Genomic DNA, 22,453 nt, shown 5'->3' on the forward strand with positions numbered 1-22,453 from the left:
TGAAAACAGGTGTTTGGGTGTGGTTTGTGCCTAATTCAGGGTCTGGGAGGAATCCCCCACTGTTCAGAGGCTGTCCCTTTCCTCAGACACAATGCCTGTCCCCAAATGCTTGTTTCAGATTCAGCCTCTGGGAACTCCAAAGCCAGGCAGATGTAAGAATCTCCCTGCCTTAGATCTGTTTCCTTCCTCCCTTTCTCCAGCTTTGGGTCACCTCTGGCTTGTCTTAAAAGAGCACATCAAGATGATGGTCTGTGTATCCTGTCTCCTAGGCTTTCCTGCTCCTGTCCAACTTGAGAACCAAGTTTTTTTTGTGCCTGGCATTTTGTGAAATTCCAGGAAACCAGGCTCCATTCCAGCTGCCAGATGAGCTACCCCTACCTATCCAGATCCAGAACCCATGCTGAGACTAGACCTGTACAATCCCAGGGAGAACCACAGCACTTTGAGAGGCTGGAAAGTTGAAATTCAGCAAAAATAGAATTTAATCCTGCTCAAGTGGAGGCAGCCAGTCCTTCTGGAGACAACCACAGACAGTCTTGGAAGGTCTCACTTGTCTCACTCACAGCTGGTTCCATAGGCCCTGTGCAGCTGCCCATCTCCAAGCTGGTCCTTGTGGGGTACTGGGAGGCTGTTGTTTCCTCAGAGAGGAAGTAAGTCACATTGAGTGGGAGGATGGTCAGCACATCTCATATGGCTTCTCCCTTTCTTCCTCCTAGTCAGCTCCTATCAGCACAAATCCACCAATCCTGGGCTCTGCTCTCAAGTCAGTTGGGCATTTCTTTGGCTCCCTGGCTCGGAAGGGCCATGGCCACCCTAAAATACCTTCCGTGGCACACAACCCTCCAGCTCTAGTAACTCCGGCCATCCTTCATATTTGTTTGTTTCTGGATTGTTCTTTAAGAACTAGGGAGAGAAAAGAAATGTTTCAGACAGTGGGCAAGGCTGTCTAGGACTCATGAAAAAGCATTTGCACTGACCCTCAACACTCGGAGGGCTCTCTTACCTCTGCTATAGCCTCTTTTTACAGATAGGGCAAGAAGCTCAGAGAAGAACCACAGCTTGCTTGAGGTCTCAGAAACAGGGTTGGAGCCTATTATGCCCCATGGAGGCACCAAGGATCGGGAGAGTTGGAGAGCTGTCACCCTTCTCCAAAGCCTCCACTAACCTCATTTAAGTCCCAAATCACAATAATAAAGCACAGAAAAGAAGAATCCTAGCAATTATTGAGCATCTGTTGCATGCCTGGCACTATCACAAGCTGCCTTGTGTATTTAATGTACACAGCAGCCCTGGGAAGTGCATACTGTTATGGTTCTATTCTACTGTGCAGGAAACTGAGGCATAGAGAGAAAATGTCACTGTGTATGTTTCCCGCAGTTGGGAAATTCTTCATGTGATTTCTCTAATGTGTTACCAGTATGGCAACATAGGATATCTTTGGGGCCTTGCTGTATGGCCATCTGCTTTTGATGGATCTGTACCCTTTCCAACAAGGAGGAAGAAAGAATCCCTGTCTGACCAGTGCAGCTTAGCTCTGCTCAGTGTCCTGACTCCTCTGTGTGTGCTAGCGCCCAGTCCAGGCCCTGCATTCTCACCCAGAGGTCATAGATATTCTCTCCTTTCTTCTCCTAGGCTAGTCTCTCTTGAACTAGGCCTGATTTCTAAATGTGGGTGATGGTTAATTTGATTACGCATTGGCTGGCCTGAGAAGTGGCTAGGAGGTCTATAAAGTACGAGTATTTCCAGAGAGGATTAATGAAAGAGGTAGTTACTAATCCAAGTCATCCTATCCACAGGTCAGGGGCCTGGATAAAAGGAAAAAGGAGAAGCTACTAGCCTGGACATTTGCTCTCTGCTCTCTGGCCTCCATGAGACGAGCAGCTTTGCTCTACCCTGATGGCCCTCCTTGATGGTTCTGTGTGGTGTTTCTGACCAATGATATAGCCTATGGGAGTGACTGTCCTTCCACCCCTGCAGCTCCTTGTCCACTTAGCCCTCACTCAGACAGGGGCAGCCAGGAACCCACCTGCTCAAAGGGGCTTTTATTCTTGAGGTCTTTGGCACCTAAGAAGACCCAGCTGTCCCGGAAGCCCAGCTGATTTGCATAGGAACTCCCCAAGTTGGAGAAGATCGTCCTGATTTTGTCATTCATTCTGCAGAGGACCAGAGAGGACAGGGGGGGTGAGACTGAGGGACATGGATGAGGGAGTGGGAACAGGGTGAGGCTCTCAATTATCTCCCTCCCTCTCCAACTGCACACATAACACCTGCCTTCTGAGGCTCTCCAACCACTGGATTGGGATGGGGGATGGAGAGGGGTTTGGACAGTGCTACTCTGGTTTGCAGAGAACACAGGACATTGAGAAGGACTAACTGAAAGGTGGGTCTACCCTTCTCCCTTGTGGAAATCGTCATAAACGTGTCAACATGGCCACGAGTTTAACACTGGGATCTGTTCTGAGAGACGTGCTGTTAGGTAATCACACTGATTCAGTCTGTGAACACCAAGAGTGTGTTCACACAAGCCAAGCTGGCTAAGGCATTTACTAAATGATCTGATTTTAATGAGTCCATACAGTGAGTCATACCAAGCTATGTAGCCAAGTGGATTTTTTCTTTTTCTCATGTATTTGTACATGTATGATCGCATGTGTATGGACACACATGTATATATGTGCATATGCATGTGTATATGTGGTGGACCAAGGCTGATATTGAGAATATTTTCATCACTCTTTTAATTTATTCTTTTGAGTCAGGGTTTCTCAATCAAACACAGAGATCACTGATTTGGCTAGCTTAGCCTGCTTGCTCTGATAATCCTTTGTCTTGCTTTCAGAGGCTAGAATTACAGGCTGGCTACTATGTCTGCCTATTATTGATGTTGGTTCTGGGAATTTAAACTCAACTCTCCACTCTTACTCAGAAAGCTCATTATCCATTCAGCCACCTCACCAGCCTAATGAATGCATGTATTTATTTTGCTCACTCAGCCCTAGAGGGCGAGTGTCATGGTTTGAATAAGAAGGTCTCTGGGAGGCTCATACACTTGAATGCTTGGTCACAGACAGTGGAACTATTTGAAAGGATTATATGAATTAAGAAGTGTGGCTTTGCTAGAGGAAGTGTGTCACTGGGGATGGGCTTTGAGATTTCAAAAGCTCATGCCAGGCTCAATCTCATTCTCTCCCTCTTTCTACCTGCAGAATAGGATGTAGCTCTCAGCTACTTCTCCAGGACCATGCCTGCCTGTCTGCTGCTATGCTCCCTGACACAATGATAGTGGACTAAACCTCTGAAACTGTAAGCCAGCACCAGTCAAATGCTTTCTATTATAAAAGTTGCTGTGGTCATGGTGTCTCTTCAGAGCAACAGAACACTAAGATAGTGAACATTCTTGCAAGTCATTAATATTTTTGCACGCCATCATTTGCAATGCAATGTGTCTTCTTATATGCACATATGATGTGTCATCATGCTATAATTTCTGTAACCAGCCAATGGCTATTGTATGGGGAGACTTTGCCGTCATTGTAATATAGGTCACAGCATACCACCCACAACATTATTTCCCAGACTTCCTCAATTCTTTTCTCAGGATAATTAGCTGGAGGGCGGGGCTTTCAGAAGAGTAGGAGAGTGTGTTCAGGTGTGAAGTATTTGGTTTGCATCACCATGTGGAGGTGACGTTTCCCACTTACTTAGTGCCTGGGTCATCATAGGAGGCCACCAGCACTAGCGTGCTATCTGGAATTTCTTCAAGGAAGTTCATCAGGAGTTTGGGTTCTAGGAGAGAAAGAAAAGAAAGGCACTGGTGTTTAGGAGAAATGCTGCTGGATTCTTATTCTCTTCTACCCTAATGACCCAGGGAGACCTGGGCCAGGCTGATGGGAAGCTCAGAAGTCAGATGGAGGCAATACGATGGGTGTAGTGTTTCCTGCAGCATTTATCTGAGGGCAGGAAAATGTGAGAACACAATAAGGGGACTTCATTCATGTGACCTGGATTCATGTGACTAGACATTGGCATTTTAAGTGCCCTGGGTATGGGGCTAGGCTTTAGCTCACTTGCCTGACATGCACAAAGGTCTGAGTTTGACCTAGTGTGATGGCACACACCTGCAGTCCCAGCACTTGGGAGGTAGAGACAGGAGGATCAGAACTTCATAGATCTCTACTGTCCAAGGCCTCATGGCATCTTCTAAATGACCACAGACAGTCTAGGCTGCTGTTCATCCTTGGCTACATAATGAGTTTGAAGTCCCCCTGGGCTACATGGGGCTCTGTCTCAAAACAGCTCTCTGGGGTCTTCTGACAAGGATGAGCAATAGCTCTGCTTATGGCATCTTTGTGAAATTTACATGTGATAATCTGGGGCATACAATACATGCCTTTAAATGGAATTATAAATTGTTAGCAGACCTGGATACATAATTTGTGGGGTCCAGTGCAAAATAAAAATGCAAGGCCATTGATTTCAAAGTGGTTAAGAATTTAAAAACTGTGAATATAGCGCATCAAACTATCAGCCAAGCTGTTCATGGAACTCAGATGCATGGATTCCAGCCCAAGGAGACCTACTCTGCCTGTTGTGCTAAGGCAAGGGGGCGGTGATGTCCTAACAGTCAACCATATATATGCACAGAGATTTAAGAAAATAAACCAAAACTCATCTATTTGGAGAAGCAACATCTTCAGAGAGATGGAGAAGAGGGCACCTCTCAGAGTCAAAATTGTTAGGAAGTGAAGAAGAACCAGTGCTTCAAGCATATCCCCTGGGCTACATCCAAGGCGGTGTGCAACAGCTCTCCATTTCCCCAGCTGGCTTCATTTTTCTTCTGTCTTACTGCTTGACGCACCATGGGCATTTCTTGAAACCAGCTTCTAAATAAGCCACTCAAACCCTCTTCTAAGGATCTGTGCCTGAGTCTAACTCAGACCCTAGGAAGGTGTCTAAAGCAGAACAACCCTCAACCTTCCCATACTTGCATCCACAAGTGACCATTCCACAGGAAGGAGCTCACCACCATGACCTCAGTGCCAACAGAGGTGCCTACCTCCAGAGTACATGTCAAAGCTGCCCTTTCTCAGCACCTGTCCTGTAGTTCCTAGTGAAAAGAGAGAGTTATTACTTCCCATATCGTGAGTCATCTTGCTTGTCATTTTGCTGAATCTGGCCCATGGGTACTGTAAAGCTTAAAACCAGAGTGAGAACTGAATGAAACTGGATCTTGTGAAGGTCATCAGGGGCACAATAGGGGCCTAATAATTTCTGGGCTGGGGCTGAGGCTGATTTGAGAGGTAGAACATACTGGCTGAACACCCAGAGCACAACAGAATATAGCCACTCAGAATCTGTATTCTGCCATGACAGCTGCTCACACATGAGTCAGCATTTTACCCTTAATTTTTGCATAAATTCAATGGGCTGTTAGTTTGAAATGGAATATATCTAAAACAGTAAGTGTACTAGATATATCTTCTGCAAAATTATAATAGTGGCATGTTTATAACTGTTCTCACATAAGTGGGAAATCTGCAAGCCAAATCTTCCAACTTTTGGAGGCTGTGGGATTTTCAGTTATAAATGGTCCTCAGATTTCTGGGGTCTGGATTGCTTTTGGGGTTTTTGGGCAAATACCCTTGGTGATCTGGAGGAAAGCCACTGGTCTCAACCTTTACCACTAGATGGTAGTATTGCAGAGGGTTTGGCGATGGTGCACTTGCCATGGCTAGTGGCAAATCTCCCTGTAAATAGGAGCAGGCTCACCTGAAAAACCCTCGCAGGCTCAGAGCCGTATGGGGCTTTACATGGGGTCTTTAGAAGGGGCCATGTGTCTCTGTGAGTATGCTTATTTGTGAGTTTCTAGAGTCAGGGTAGAGGTGAGCAGCATAGTCTGAACTGTTTCTCAAAGGAAACTCAGCACAGTGAGAGGTTGGGAACCAGCCATGTTTAACTATGGCTAATTACTATGTATGAGGAGCCTGAAGCCCAGATCTATACACCTGCCTAGAGACACTGCAGTCCAAGGAGGCTGCCAGCTGGAGTCGGCCAGATCTGGGTTCAAGTTGTATAAAGTATATGCTCAACATGATGGCTTTGTGATAGGCCAGACAGGAAGTCCCAGTCTGGAACCTTTCTTCCCTCTTCCCTTCCCTGCTGCCTTGAAGGGGTGTCTCCTTTTCTCCTTGCTGTTTTTTTTTTTTTAAACTGAAGTTGACCATCCTCTGTTCTGGAACCTTCTGTGATTACACTTGCCCCATGTGTTGCATCTCCGTTCCCTTACTGTGGTACCCACAGGGATCATGAAGCCAGGGCCTGGCTCATGCTAGATTGCATTCATACTTGTGGAATGAAGAGTGATATGTAATCAGCATGTGATCTCACTCTGCCACCGTGTGCACTGTGGCTTCATGTGTGATGGTCTAAGCTGGAGTGGCCTTGAGGGTGGAGCCATGGTTCACAGCAGTGAACTCTTCGGCAGGAGCCTAGGTGATCAGGCCTGTCTGATCTGCTGCTCTCCCAATCCAGCCTTGCCTTGTCCTGAGTTCTACAGGATGACCCAACAGGTGGCAGGTCCCTTTCCTGGGTCTCAGGTGTGACACTGGCCACTTACCATTCACCAGAGCAATGTTCAGGCCTCTACCCACGTTGTTTCTCACTGGACTCATGATACTGCAGATGAAGAAAGAAAGTAAAATAGGCCAGTATTCCCAGGAGCAGAAGGAATGCTCTGCTTTTGTGATGAGACCTTGAGAAGGCTTACCCATGGGGCCCAGGTCAGAGGCATTAGTGTTTCGAGATATTTGATTATACTGTGTAAAGATAGCCACTGTGATTGGTTTAATAAAAAGCTAAATGGCCAATAGTTAGGCAGGATTTTGGGGGCAGAGAGGATTCTGGGAAGAAGGGCAGAGTCATGAGGAAATGCCAGGGATATAGAGCAAGCAGCATTGACTTTATACAAAGTAAAAATTACTGAGCCACATAAAAGAACATAGATTAAAAGATATGGGTTAATTTAGGTTATAAAAGCTTTTAGAAACAAGCCTAAGCTATTGGCCAAGCTTTCATAATTAATAATAAGTCCCCATGTAGTGATTCGGGAGCTGGCTGGTAGGAGAGAGAAAGACTCCCTACACACTGGGAAACACATGTAGTGGCTTGGGCTGTAGGATTTCTTCCAGAAGGCTGTGGTGGGCTGTGTTCTTTGTGTGGTAGCACATTAGTCCATGGCACATTTGGGCCAGTCTGCACAGATAAAAAGGCAGAGTTTCTGTCTGGGATTTTGAGATGCTAGGGTAGGGTGCTCTCCCACCCCAGGAGTCAAGAAATTAGAGACTGGAGAAATTTTGCCATCCTAGAATGATTGGTTCCCCTGTGGAGCCCAGCTGGGTTCCCACCAGCTCAGCCTCCACATTCTGCGTTCTCCCCTTTCTCAGGATGATGGTATTTTTCCACTCCCAAGGCAGCAAGGAACCAGTGTGGGAATGCTCTCATCCTGATGAGGCGCTAAGGTGGTGTGAATTTGTCAGAATGTGTGGCAGCTGCCTTCATTCACAGAGAAGTCCCATTTTCGGTGGAGGAAAAACAGCCAATAGGAGAAAACAGAGCCAAGGATGAGGTGAGTGCAAACTTGATGTCAGTTTGAGCTCCTTGATCCTGCTCACCCTGAACCTCTGGCTTCAACTACACAGACCAGTACTGACCCTATTTTGCCTAAGCAAATTGTGTATAGGCTCAGCATCGTGTTGGAAAGACCCATCTGTTCTCCATGGCAGGATAAACATGACTGTTGAGGCTTGGAAGGGGTTCATAGATTTCCCCCACAGGGCATCCCTTACACCACAAGTCCAGCAACTTGTCTGTTAGACAGACCTGCCTTCAGCTGGGCAGGTGACCCTGACAGAGCCTCACTGGTTTGTTTGTTTGTTTGTTTGTTTGCTTTTTAACAGCAGGGACAACAACAGCTCAGCCACCTGTGCAGGGAAAGGAAGTGGACAACAGCAAGGATGGCTGAGCTGGGAGCTCTGCGGCTGACCGCTGTTTGTGACATATACCTGGTGTCAAAGGTGACCTGGGAAAGGCATGGGCTTCCTCACAGGCCTGCCCTGACAGGACTTTTCAAATGGATGAATGAATGAATGTAAGCAAAGAAACACAGCCACCCTGGGTACTTACATTTCATTTTCAAAGCACATAGAGGGGCCCACGACATTGGCAGCCCCACTGCTGATTTTAAATGCGAAGAAGTTGTCTAGGCAGGGCTTGCTGAGCCCACACTTGGTCTTCGGGGCACCTGGGAAGGTAACACAGAGTTCTCACATCAGGGGAGGGGGCTGGGCCTTAGGGTTCTGTTCTTCTTTGGGCACTGTAGAGCCTCCACCAATAGCATCCAAATATACAGCACTCTAGTTGAGGGTCTGGCCACCCCAGAATTAATCTGAGGGCTTTCTAAGAGAGGCTGCTTCTGTAGAGCTTGCTGAGAGCCTGGCACGTGCCTTGCTGGATGACCCCAGTCGATTCTGTGCCTGGGCTTTGGTCCTTCTTCATAGGCTGAATATGGAGCCCATTGGCTTGGCTTTGGGCTGGGAAGGATGATATGGATAGTAAGATAGCAAGCTGTGGGTCTTCCTGGGCCCTCATGATCAGGGAAGAGTCTAGGCTCCAGGGACCACAGCTGGAATTCCCAGGACTTGCTTGGCCAACTGCAGCTAAGTCCGACAAGCTCTGCGTCAATAGGACAGCTTAGGTAAGCTTTTCTGGAAATGATTTCCTGTCCATCCAGCCTCCACTATCAGGCTGCTGCATGAAGGGAAGTGATGCCCAAGGGGAGATCTCAGGGAAGCCAGGATCTGCTTGCTGAAGGGGCTGTCTCCATAGCTGTTCTGAACCCTGGTGCCATTGCTCTGGGTACTGCCAGGAGTACTGTGTGAGTGTGTGTGTGTGTGTGTGTGTGTGTGTGTGTGTGTGTGTGTGTGTGTATGTTGAGGGAAAATATCAGGAACTATAAACTGCTCTTTCACCAATCTGCTATGTAACTTTGCTAGAAGCTTCTCCAATTATTTTTGTCATTGTCAAGTCAGGGAGTTGGTTCCAATCAGAGTGGACTAGCAGGCTCTCTCTCTCTCTCTCTCTCTCTCTCTCTCTCTCTCTCTCTCTCTCTCTTTCTCTCTCTCTCTCTCCCTAAAGGTTTATTTATTTATTATATATACAATGTTCTGCTGGCATGTATGCCTGCATGCCAGAAGAGGGCACCAGATTTCATTATAAATGGTTGGGAGCCACCATGTGGTTGCTGAGAATTGAACTCAGGACCTCTGGAAGAGCAGCCAGTGCTCTTAACCTCTGAGCCATCTCTCCAGCCCCCAGAAGGCTTTCTCTTAAATGTCAGTTTGGACCTACTGTGAAAGGTTTAATGATAAAACTCTTGAAGCTGGCTATGGGTTTGGAGAGTGAGGATGTGGGAATTGACTAGTAATGTCTGCCATGGGATCGGGAAGGGTAGAATATAGCATATATGCTTGAGTTTTCTATTCCTCTCAGTAGACAATATCTGCAAGATGTCATAGCTCTTTGGTCTGGTTCAGAATTGGACTAAGGGGTCTTCAGAGGGATAAGATCAAGGGTTAAATGGTTTATCTTCATTCTTGTAGTTGGCTTTCTGCAATGCTGTATGCATTGTGCCTTCTTTAGTCAATAAAATCCTATCCCTGAAGCTCAGCTCTCTTTGGAGTTACCATGCTGGGTTAGGGGTTGAGGGACTTGACAGGGAGGCCTTATGCAAAAAAAGGTGTTGGGGAGATGGTCTCTGGACTAGCAGGATGGGTGTGTTTAACTCCCTTACTTATCACTACAACTGTTTGGCCTTAGATTTCACTCCCCTGAGCCTGTTTTCCTACTTATAAAGGGAAACACTCATGGAACATGCATGGGGGTGTGTTAGCTTTATATGAGATGCCTGTGAGGACAGAATGCATCATCTGGCTCAACCCGAGCTAACGTCAGTAGCAGCCATGCTCTCTGCCTCTACCTTCTTTGTTCCTTGGGAGCCCTGGTCCTTGCTGAAGCCCTCTTTCCATTCTGGCTCACAACAGGGTGAAATTCTAGAAGAGACAGGGAGCCCTCTGGTCTAGACTACCCAGAAGGAATTGCAGAAGGGAAAGCGTTGAGCCACCTTCCTACTGGTCTGAACGGCTGAGAGGGGCCACCCTGCCCCTGCTTCTGACACCACTGGAGGAGTGGGCTAGGAAGACTCTGGATACCTGTGTTTCTCTGGGGCCTGCAGCACTGGGAATAGAGACCTTGGGACATCCTGCCTGAGGACAGATGAGGGGATGGGGCTGTGTAGATACTCACGGATCTCCTTGGAGGGCACCCCTGTTTGAGAGAAAGAATCTGGTTAGTGAAAAGGTACTTAGGCTTCTTGCAGGAGGAGGAGGGGGCTGAGGGCTGGGCAGTGGGAACACACACTTTGATGCGGTTCCACTGATGGGAATTAGCTCTCCTGTTACATCTGGGAGCTTTCTCTTACTTGGTGCTGCCACCCATTCATAAATTGGTGCATATGCATGTACACTCATGCATGCACAGGCATATACATGCACATAAATGCATATTCAACACACATGCATAAACATACATATGTACAGACACAAATTATTCATGTTTAAAATCAAGTTGTGCTATGCTGTGAGAAACCTGGAGAATGAGCCTTAACCCTGTGTGTTTGGTGGGTGTGATATTTAAGCACTATGTGGCTCAGTTTACTTGACAGCACATAGAAGGCATCACATCCATCTTCACTGGGCTGTGGAGAGGATCCAGTGAGACCCTGAGGATCTCAGTGAAGGACAGAATTGTGCTGCCGCTGGTGCTGTGGCCCCTGGCTCATCTCTTTCTTGAAGGCCTATCTGTGCTAGGCCTGAGGGATCCTGGTTACTGCCTGGTATCTTGTCTCACTTTGTCCTAGTTCTTTCTGGGTTTCTAGGTCAGGTGTCCACCATACTGTGGTGGGTCCTAGAGAACAGGTTCCTTCAGAGAACCCAAAAATGTCTGGGAAGGAGTGTGCCTTTTCTGGGTCCTATCCCAGCAAACAACCAACCACAATACCATCCATCCTCTGGAGACAGAGCTCTTCTCTGTGTTAATGTATTCCCTTGGCGCTGGTGTGTGTGTGTGTGTGAAGAAGTGCCTTTTTCAGTTCTAATATGGCCATCTGGACAGCTGGTAGCCATCATGTGTCCTAGAGAGAAGCTGACCATGAGTGTAGCTTCTACCCCATTGAAGGAAGGCAGTACCTAGGGGACTGGGGATATGGCTCAATTGGTAGAGTACTTGCCTAGCATGCACAAAGCCCTGGGTTCAACTTCTAGCATCCCATAGGCCAGGTGCAGTGGTGCCGATCTGTGATCCCAGCACTCAGGAGGCAAAGCCAGGAGGATCAGAAGCTCACTGTCATTCTCCCTTTGAGGCCAAGCTGGGCTATGTGGGACTGTTTTCCAAACACAGCAGTCCAAGGGTACAGAGTAAGATGGGGCTTTGTGGTACTCCTGGAACCAACTCTACCTGACTTCTCAATGAAGAGACTTAAGAGACACTGTTATACTGAAACTATTTAGAGTTGATTCTGTGTCTCCTGCCTAATTTTCTAGGTAAGCCTGGAGTTCTTAATCTCCACATCCCTGTACTGTGGGCCTTGGTGGCCTGGCAAAGCCGGTGAGCTTCTCAGAGTAGTCCATCCTCACTCCCTTGGGATACTTAGCACTTTCTTCTCCAGCAGAGCTCAAGTTATTAAGTGCATAAAATAAACCAGATTGGATTATGAAGGAAACCAGTTATTATCATCTTTCTGTATAATAGTGATAAGATATATTTGTTCTGTTATATATAGGCTTTAGTATCAGCACATAAAATCATAAAATAGGGGTATGTCCCCCAGGGCAGGAGCCTGTGAAATGAGGGGAAGTTGGCCCATGAATCTGGGCAGATGATGGGTTTCTGTCTGTTTTCCTCACTGGGCATACCTCTTGCATTTCTGTAGACTCTGAGTTAGGGGAACACACTGCTGTTTTTTGGAAGCATTGTAACTAAGTCTGTTTCTCTGTCTTAGACCGTTAGCAGGGGTCACCTCTTCCTTATTTTGGGTTCCCTGTGATCCTATGCAGAGCTTACGGCCTGATGCTTGTGAGTTACTGGTTTGTTAGCTCCCAGGTAATTGAGCTTTGAAAGGTTCAGTTACTGGATGAAATCTCGACAAGCATTACCTACTGCATTCTGACTGTGGCTCTGTCCTGTATGAGACACTTTGACCCTCCTGAAAATAGCCTGGTTCACATCTCCTTGAGGTCAGCAGGCAGCAAAATCCATCAATGGTCTGTAGAAGCAGTAAGTATCTTTGGATCAGGGACATGGCAGCAACTAAGTGTCTATATAAATGAAATCTCAGTGTGGGCTCTGTGTCTCAGCTGACAAGAGGCAGATGGCACAAGGCTATCCAAACCCTCCACCTCGGAGTTGTGCTAAAATGAGGTTCCTGTTTTCTTACTGTCTTGGGAAGTTGGGAGCCATTTTGGTCCTTGGAGATCATTTTGAACTCTGTCAATGGTAGTGGTTCTCAGTTTCCCAGAAGACAAATCTAAGAACATACACCCCTTCACTTCTTTCTTCAAAGGATTTGAATATATATACCCAGGCTCCATCCCTGTTATGACATCTCTAAGGGAGAACTTGGGTTAGTTTCAAAAGTCTCCTTGACTTTCAATTTTCTCAGAACACACATGAAACCATGCCACAAATCATGCTTGAGTCTATTATACAACCATATCAAGGACCACTCTCTGAGGGTATTTGTGCATCTTAAATGAGACTGAGTAGGTAAAACAGTAAGAAATTACCCATATACTTGCTTCTCCAATCATTCATTCACCTACCCACACATCTATCCATTTACTTACCTATCTACCCACTAACTCATCCACCTACTTGCCATTTTATCCACTCATCAGTTCACCTATCCATTTACTTAATGATCCTTCCACTTACCCACCTGTCATTCTATTCATCTATCCATTCAGTTATTGATCTTCCCACCCTCCTGTCCTTCTATCCACCATCTATCTACTCACCCACTCATCTATTCATTCACTTACCTATCCATTCACCTATACATCCACCCTTTCATTTTGTCTACCTATTCATCTATCTGTGCACCATAATATAGCCATCCATTCAACTATTTATTTTTCTATTCATTTATCCACCCACATACAAATCCACTCATCCATACATCGATCCATCCATCCATCCATTTTTCTTTCACCCATCAAATACTTATTGGCATTGCCATAGCCACAAAATCCTTGTGTTCAGGAAAGTTATATTCTAGGAGGTAGAGTCAGGCAGTAACTAGGGAAACAAATTACAAGAAGGTGGTGTTTGGAAAGAAATAGGCTGACATGGAAGAGGTAAATGAAGGGGACAGGCTACAGCTGGAGCTGAGAAGGTCATGGAAGACCTTTGAGTGGTAATGTTTGAGCACAGAGCTGAAGGTGAGATGAAGCAGTCATGCAGGCCCTGCACAGAGAGGGTTTAAAGCAGAGGGAACAGCAGGTAGGAGAAGCCATTCATAACTCAGATAGTATCATTTCTTCTTCACTCAAAACTCAGACAGTATTATTTCTTCTTCACTTCCTTCTTTTCTTCCTCTGTCCTTCCTTAGACCAGGGCCTTGGAACACTTCTGTGTTCCCATGGCTTCAGACTTCCTGGCAGTGCACAATGCCAGTGCACAACTCAGCACATCTGTCTGGCTCTTGGGTCACTCCAGAAGAGAGGTGTTCGTTGCCCTATCCCTGGTCTGCAGATTATGGGACATGAGCTCCACTTACCCAGCCAGCGTGGCAGACGAATGGTTTTCCTGCTGAAACTGATATAGCTGCGGAGAAAGACCCACAGAGCAACTAGGGTGAAGATGAAGGCCACGATGCGAATGAGACCTGCAAGTAGAGAGACTGATCATGCGCCACACCCCAACAGGAGGCTGCAGTGCAAAGCCAAGTGGAAAGTCCATGTGAGTTCTTGCCATATTCCAGCAACAATACCACTATGAAAACCCTCTGTTGTAGGTACAAGTCATGTCCACACTGTGAGACTATGTGCTGAGTCCATAAGAGTCCATGCTGGGGTAGGACAGTGAGATCATATGATTAGATTTTGTGAGCATTTTCCAAATAGCCATTGTGAATGAGTTGAAAGTGCTCTTCCTTGGGCTCCAGTTAGCTTTCTAGAGAGAACCCACAGAGATGTATCATGGAGTCTGTGCAGGAGTTCATGCTCTCTGAGCTAAAGTCTGTCAGTCCCAAAGAGTAAATATGGCAATGCTCTTACCATGAGGTCCCTGGCCTCCACCCCACCCCCCCATTTAGCTTCTCTCACATCATCTTGTTTCTTTGCAAATACCATCATCACACTACTTGGTTATTACTTGACTCTATTTGCTGAAATGTGACTTTCTTGAAGGCCAGAGTTTTATTTTGTATACAGAACATGTACTAATAAGTATTTGATGAATGAAAGAAAAACAGATGGATGGATGGAATGGCAGGTGGGTGGATAGATGGATAGATAATGAATGAGTAGAAGAATGGATGAGTGGGTGGATAGATGGATGGATGGGTAGATGAATGGCCTAGTTTATTGGTATTATAGTCATAGTAGTAGGTAGTATTCTGGTGGCTTGGGGAGCTGGGCATGTCTTCGATATCTTTAATCATCTCAAAGCCACCACAAATAATCACACAGTGGACTTGTTCAGCAGTTTCTGAACAGGCATAGCTCCCCAGCCTCTCCTGCCTCACAGACTCTGGCTCCTATCACTAGGGAGCAATCCCTTACCTGGGAAAGGAACCAAGAACCCATCCCTTGCAAGGCTCAGAAAGAGTAACCGCATTATTTCATTTGGTTTGGGGGATACTCCTTGTCTTCTGGTACAGAAGAATTCTTGCAAAGCAGAATTCTTCTCAGGCCCCAGTCCACTCATTCTGTGCCAGGTACTACACTGACAGTTTTAAGGCAGACCGTCTCCATTCATGCTCCCATTAAATGTTTGTGCTTGCTAATGTATTACTTCACAGGTGAGGAAACTGAAGCCGCATGTTTCCCATGACCACTTGGTAGAAGTGAGGTTTGGAACCCAGGCAAGAAAGGTGACCCCAAATCAGGTGCCATGCTTTCTCATAGTTACCTGAGAGGATAAGTGGGGCATGTGTATGGCACACACTCCCATTTCAATGCCTGTACAGAGGGGTCCATTTGAGGGTGTGCTCTGAAGACTTCTGCTTTACTGTGCTGCCTGTGGTATGAGCGCCTGAAACAGCCCTCCTTGAGGATGGTACGTGGTCTGAATTCTGGCCAGAGCCAGGTGTTTCTAAGCTGGGAATCCAGGCAGATGGGGCCACTGGGCAGTAGCTGTTTAGCTCCTTCAGCCTGTAGGTGTGTCCTAAGGACACAGGCAGCCTAGGAGAGGCTACGAATGTGACCCAACACAAAAATCATAAAGTTAAAATCATTTAAAGATTTTTTTTTTAATGAATGGAGAGATGGCTCAGTGGGTAAAGTACCAGCATAAGGACCCAAGCATATGTCAGAGCCAGTGCTGGGCTGTGTGTCTGTATCCTCTGCAGTAGCGGAGGAGGGGGGCAGAGACAGGCAGGTCCCAGGGGCTCCATATCTGGAAAACTCCAAGTTCAATGAGAGACCTTGTCTCAAAAAATATGGTAGAGATTGACAAGAAAACATCTGACATTGACCTCTGACCTCTACGCATGCCTGTGCACACATATGCACAATACACACAACACTTATTATTTATTTAGTTGTTTGTTTACTTATTTAAGTAACTCGTTAGTGGTTCTAAAGTGTGGGCTTTGTAGATGACAATGCTATGTCACACTGTCCAAAGGTTGGACACACCCAGAGGGATGTCCCAGGCTCTCCTGCATGCTGTCCTCCTGGCATTCCTGGGGACCTTTGACAGGAGACACTGAATCACCCCCAGGCTGGGACGGGTGCACACTGATAATAGAGAAGCGAACTTAGAGCACTGTCCTACCTGCCACTCTCATCCTGCCAAGGAGAATGGCTTGGAGTTGGCGTTAACCTGTGGAGGGAAGAAAGTCCAATTACAAACTGAAGATCAGGGACGGTACTGAAACTGAGTCTGGCATCCTTGTCTTTCCTGAGCAGGGGAGCAGCTTTTTCTCCCCCTGCCTTGTGCCTCCCTCCCTCAGGCCCCCAGTGAATGCAGAGATCACAAAGTGGATCTTGGAAGACTTGATTGGCCTTTATTCCCACCCCTCTTCCTGCCTTCCTCCCTTTCTCCAGCTCTTCCCCACTCCTGCCTGACTTCCCACCCACCCAGGGCTCTCAAGCCAGCAAAAGCATAGGGAACAAGCACAATTGACTTTGGTTGAGGTATAGAGACATGAGTAGCCTGGCCTGGCATCCTGCAGGCAAGCCAGGCGGCACTGTATGAGAAAAGAATCTTTTCAGGGACTAGTAAGGGCAGCTCACATGGTTAAGCCCAAGGGCACTCAGCAGGAGAGGTGAGAGGAGGGATTTGGACACATAGCTGCAGCTACCGGGTCCCCTGCATCCCCTCAGGGTCCCACTTCTAGTACTTTCTGTTTCAGAAGAGAGCTTAAACCAGAATTTTCTTCTCTTTTGCTTCCCAGGCAGGGTCTGGGTCATACTCCCACACCCCCTGTGTTGCCCTCAGGCACTGGACAGTTGCCAGTAATGTGGTAGCTTTGAAAGCTTCCTGGAGGCCAGGGGTAATTAGAGGGGAGGGCTGGGTGGTGGTGTTAGGCCTGCAGCAAGTGGCTTTTAAGTCTGTTGTGATTTCATTGCCCTCCTCCCCTCCCCCCCTAGAATTTTCATTCTCCCAAGACTCTATCTTAACAGACATCACTCAACAGTCTCCAATGTCCAACTGCCAAAGGCTCTTTTTGGTGAGCCAGGGCTACACAGCACAGGGCTCTAATGCCCTTCTGTATCAGGTCAAGCATCTCTGGCCTCCCTGGTGTCTTCATGAATGTACTCACTTTTAAACAATGGTTACAGCTATGGAAACCTCCAGTGGAGGGCACCTACTGCTCTACCCTCCCCCAGGTCTTCTGAGTAGTCTCCCCTTCTTCCTCCCATATCTCCTCTCAAGAAAGCTTCTGTAGACCCTTTAGCTTCCCTCAGATTCAAATGACAACTTTGTTTTCAGATAAAAAAAGGTATATCATAATGACAAGGGGTCCTTAGGAATGTGACTTGTAGCCCAGGGGCTTCCACATGAGAACTGAAGGACATTCTGTGCCCAGTACCATGTACATGTTGGGCAGAAAGGGTAGAAGGGTAGGGCTGGAATAGGTCAGACATGAATAGTAGCAGAGTGTGCAAAGAAACAGAGCTGACCCATTCGGGTGGAGTGGGCGGAGGAAGGAAAAAAATGAGGCAGAAGCAGAGATGGAAGGTGATAAGGATATGGAGGAGGCAGAGGGAAGAGCAAGGAGTCTTACTGGATCCTCGAGATACGGAAGAACCAGGCAATGTTTCGAGGAGAAGAGAGGGCCAGGGCACAGAAGACTGGCTGGGTAACCAAGCTTGGCAGGAGCTGGCTTCAGGGTTGGGGTGGGGAGCAGCAGGGTGGTCGTGTCTTGGCCATGGGCTCTCCAGCCTAACGTCCCTCCTGCTTGAGTCCCTGGCTTCCCACCTGACACCCGAGGAGCTCCTCAGTCTCCGGAGTCTCCAGTGTGCGCACTGTGCCAGGCGTTCGTGTGGGGCCAAAGGTTAGGACTGGTCTGCTGGTGAAGGTGGGGGGTTGCAGGGAGGGGAAAGATACCAGGAACAGGTAACCCAGGGAGGGAAAGCATTTTCTCCTTATCACAACTGGTCATTCAGGTTGCAGAGGTGCAGGGGAAAGGTCTCCTTGTTCTAGAAGCAGCCAGGCCTGGGTGGCCTAGATACCTAGCAGGTAGGAAAGGTGTGGGGGAGGGAATACAAGAAGGGTTGGGAGGAGGGCCTGAGCTGCTGAGAGCTGTGCCTTTCCTCCCTGACCAAGAGCCACCAGCACCTCCATGTCCTGGGCCTCTCCCACTGTCCTGCCCTTCCCACACTCTCTGCTGATTTCTGCCTCCAGATCAATTTAGGAGCCTCAAACACCTTCTCTCCAGAAGGCCTTGTGTCCTGCAGGCCCAGAGCTACAAGAACATTGAGGAGTGCTCAATATATATTCAGAGATGGGATGAATCAAACCCTGCACAGTCCTGGAAGGGTAGGATGATACCACTACCACATGGAGAAGGAGGTGGAAGTTCATAGAGACCACACAGCATATTGTGGATTTTATTCCTGAAGCACTTTCTGAGAATCAGTGTGAAGCTGGGCTGGGCACCAGACAGGGGAATGACTGTGACAAGTCACACTCGAAAACACCCTTGAACTTTGCCCTTACTGGTCTTTTGTGTGAACACTGTTACTAAGAGTCTAGTCTGGAACAATCTTACTCAATTGCTTATGGTAAATCTACTTTCCCTGGGAAGTCTTCTGTGACTGCAAGTTGTTCTAGATAGAGGCACATTCATCATGCTTCCCTGCCACATGGGGCCTTGTTATGTCCTTTGTGATTGCTTTTGAAGTTAGCATGTGACTCAAACAAGACCAATCTGAAACTTTACTGATGGGTATATAGAGGTCAGGAGAGAGGTGCTAAGAGATGCTTCTATAAGTCTGGGCTGGTGGGGCCAGTGTGAAGGCCTGGTCATAGAAGAGTTAAACAGTGCCAACTTGTGATGCCGAGAAAGAGGCTGCATCTAGGTCAGGCAGACGTGGGCTTGCTGCATGTGGCTCATTAGATACAGCTCTTGGGGCTTTGAAAAAGGGGTGATGCCTGTTGTGAACGTGGGCAGGCAGCAGGTCAACCTGTCTAGAGGGCTTTGCTGGCCTGAGAGCGAGCACCATGCTGTCTTGCTTACAGGGCTCACTTCTTCAGCTCTGTTTGTGTTTCTCCTTGGCATTATTCCCACAGGGATGTTTATTCTTTGTGGAACCAATGTATCACCACAGCATCTCTGCCGGCTGCTTGTGACATTTCCTTGCCCTTATTTCTTTACAGTGTTAGGCATTAAACCGAGGACACTGAGCATGCCAAACATATGCTTTAATACTAAGCTCTACCCTAAACCCCCAATCTCTATCGCCACAGTTCTGAAAGGCTCCGCAGGATCCAGCATGTCAGTTTCTTCCTGTTTCCTGAGCTCTCTGTACACAGGTGATTTTCAGCCCAACCACAATCTACCTAGAGGCAAGGTGGACAGAGAAAGGAGAGCCTCTCCCTAGGCTGAGGATGAACTATCAAGGAGTAGTCAAGTCAAGTCAGAGCATCTCATCACCATCACTAATGAAGTGAGAACTTCACTTGTTAAATCCTGACTCTTGGAGCCTTTCTGCCATCACAAGGACCCTCTATTAAAGTTCTTGGACTGCTTCATGGTTGGCCCGAGCTTTTGGCCAGCTCCCCTGCTGCCTGCAGCTCCTCTAGACAGTCTTTATTCATGGCCCAGTGCTGGCACCAGGCGTGTGGAAGGTGTGCTGAGAATGAAGGAGAGGGCTTTCTGCAAACTGGCCTTCTCCCTGCACCAAATGGCTTCCTTCTTTTTATCTTCTACCATTTCCCCATCAAGCCAGACTACCCAGAGGACATATCTGGACTTTAGAACCCACTTGGCTTCTGCAAATTTACGTCCTGGTTATTTCCACATCATTCTTGGACATTTCACAGACTGAGTGAGTCACACAGGCTGCAGATCACTGTCCTTGCAGGAGATTCTACCTGTTCTCCCATCCCTGCCAGGTAGGGCTTCATTGCTAGGGATGAACACTTTGGGACATAGAAGTCTTGCTGGGGCAATGATAGCATCTGGGGGACACAGCTCATGGGGAGGAAGATGGGAGCAAGGTGGAGACAGGATTGAGAGTGCAAACTAAGACTCTTAAGGGACTGAGGGACATATGCTGATCCTGTAGGAAGCTCGGCCCGGGCCCAGTTGTCCATATACTTCATTTTCTAATCACCTCTGTCCACCCTGAATAATAGCCTGCGTGAGGCCACCATTCTTTCCTGGATAGTCCTTCTCCCAATGCACTGATATTTACAGGAAATTATTGATGATGAGATATGCAGTGAATAAATCCATAAACAATAAGACTGCTGGTGAGAACAATTTGTCCCAGTGACATTTATTTAGGAAGGAAATCGCTTATTATTCCCATAATACCCTGTCCTTGCTATTGTCTTGTAGAGAAATTTTAAAAATGCTTGGTTTTTTATCAACTTGACACAAATCTAGACATGTCTGAGAAGAGAGAACCATGATTGAGAAAATACCTCCATAAGACTGGCTTGTAGGTAAGCCTCTGGGCCTTTTTCTTGCTTAGTGATTGATGGGGGAGATGTCACCCATGGGCAGACAGTCCTGGGGTACATAGCAAAGCAGGCTGAGAAAGTCATGTGCAAACAAGTCAATGTGCAGCACTCCTCTATGGCCTCTGCTTTTGTTTCTGCCTTCAGGTTCCTGCCCTGCTTGAGGTTTTGCCCTGGCTTCCCTCAGTGATGGAGTGCGATTTGAGTTATGAGATGAAATAAACTCTTTCCTCCCCAAGTTGCTTTTGATTGCAGTATGTTATCACAGCAATAAAAACCATAACTAAGGCATTATGTATCATTGTGTTTATGTGCTTGTGTGTGAGAATGCATGGGGAGGCCAGAAGAGGGTGTCAGATCCCCTGGAGCAGGAGTTACACACTGCCTTAACATATGTAACCTCTTGAGAGAAGTCCATCCCTAACTCCCAGGCCATCTGTACAGCATGTGACAAAATTTGATAATGACGATCCTTGCAGGTTGTTTTTTTGCTTTCTGGCTGGAACAGTGATGTATTTGCCTGTCCTGCAGGAAGTGCTTAACAAATATTCTGTGAGTGAACTATCTGCAGGGACACTCCCTGCTGTATCACCGGGCACTGTAGCATAGTTCCAGGGCACAGACTTTGCAACCACTCTGCTTGGGCGAATGAAGACTCCCAGTGCTTAGGCTCCCCATTTTCAGAGTGGGAGTAATAATGAGGAATGGCCTCACAGAGGATACCACACGGAGAACATTTAGCATGCAGCTGGTAGGTGCTATGTTCTGTGCTTTTTCGATTCCTCCCACAGATGTCTGTCTAATGGGCAAGAAATGAAGGGACTGAACTGAGATATTCAGCCCTTCACTCCCATTTCACAGATGAGGAAAACAGATCTTAGTAGAGGGGTCAGCCTGACAATGCATTGCTAGAAAATCTCTCCTGACCACGTACCTTTGTCTAACATTTCAGGTCAATCTTTTCAGAGATAAATGAAATTTGTGGCCAGAGAACATCCTGCCCCTCTTTACTCATTATTCAAATACTTGTAGAACTTGATGTTCATCTAGAATATATTTTTCTCTTTTAAAAACACGTATACACAGGTGAATTAATACATGCAGAGATTCTCTGCGGTCAATGGGTAATATCTACAGTGTGGGTTTTCAAATCCCAGGCTTTTGAACCCTAGATCTTATCTTTGTACCCACAGCAGGCATAACTAATCAATCACAGCATGAACTGCGCTGAGTGCTAACCTAACTCTCCCCTTGGCTGATTGTCAGCTGGGCTAGACCTTCTCAGATGAAGTGTATTCATTCCCCTCCTCAGTGTAGTCTCAGAAATTTCTTCAGTTATGCAGTTTCCTTTTTCTTTTCCTCTTACTTTCTCTCCCAGGCATGCTTATTCTTCATTTTCCAGCCCCCACCCCCGCTTCTATCATTCTTTAAAAAATGTGGATCAAGAGGTAAAGCCCTCTCCAGTCTGGCAGAGATGTACGCACCTGAGGCTCAGGACTCACTCTTCCCTACCTTGGTGGAGAAGGGGTGATGAATCAGCTGATGATGCCTTCAGTCCTGGCCCCACCAACTGCCTGCCTGGCCTGGCTGCTGACAGAGCCACCTCCTGGTTCTTGGAGGGCTTGTGGCCTTCCCTCGGTAGGTGCCCTCCTCTGGATGCAGCTACCCAGAGGAAGTCACACGGCAGGTCATGGGCTCCTTGGGAGGGCAGTTGCTCCTTAGCCCTGCCCATGGTCTGGCCTGCCTGCTTGGAACAGATTGCCATAAACCCTCCCTGTGCCTCATTAAACAGCCTTACCAGGAAGGAGGAAGTTTAATCTAGAGCTCTCTGGGGAGGAAATGAGGCTAAAGTCTGCTTAGGCATGGGCAGGGCTGTGCTTGTTTTCTTCCACATACAGCAGCTCCAGCCTTCCTAGGTGACGCTTGGGTGTGAGATCCAACAGCTTGGGGGTGAATCTCTCCCCTCCCCAACACCAACAATAAA

The 22,453-nt window shown here is 47.3% G+C and overlaps 1 protein-coding gene across 5 annotated transcripts; it reads right to left on the minus strand.

Annotated features, from left to right (window-relative positions):
- Nucleotides 1-458: 458 nt before the first annotated feature.
- Fam3d (FAM3 metabolism regulating signaling molecule D) lies at nucleotides 459-22,251 on the minus strand. 5 transcript variants are annotated; one of them, XM_037208661.1, is made up of 10 exons: nucleotides 21,954-22,251; nucleotides 16,111-16,158; nucleotides 13,889-13,996; nucleotides 10,360-10,380; nucleotides 8,182-8,299; nucleotides 6,617-6,675; nucleotides 5,057-5,107; nucleotides 3,702-3,786; nucleotides 2,027-2,153; nucleotides 459-903 (listed from the first exon to the last, which is right to left on the minus strand). In XM_037208661.1, the coding sequence occupies exons 2-10, from the start codon at nucleotides 16,121-16,123 to the stop codon at nucleotides 814-816; spliced, it is 672 nt and encodes a 223-aa protein (XP_037064556.1). In that variant the 5' UTR covers nucleotides 16,124-16,158; nucleotides 21,954-22,251; the 3' UTR covers nucleotides 459-813. The 5 variants fall into 5 exon arrangements, with proteins under 5 accessions (XP_037064556.1, XP_028709645.1, XP_037064555.1 ...); XM_028853812.2 differs by having other exon boundaries at nucleotides 21,982-22,250; XM_037208660.1 differs by lacking the exon at nucleotides 21,954-22,251 and adding an exon at nucleotides 16,679-16,904.
- Nucleotides 22,252-22,453: the final 202 nt, after the last annotated feature.

Source organism: Peromyscus leucopus, chromosome 9 (assembly GCF_004664715.2).
Source record: "Peromyscus leucopus breed LL Stock chromosome 9, UCI_PerLeu_2.1, whole genome shotgun sequence".
In the NCBI taxonomy this organism is placed as follows: domain Eukaryota; kingdom Metazoa; phylum Chordata; class Mammalia; order Rodentia; family Cricetidae; genus Peromyscus; species Peromyscus leucopus.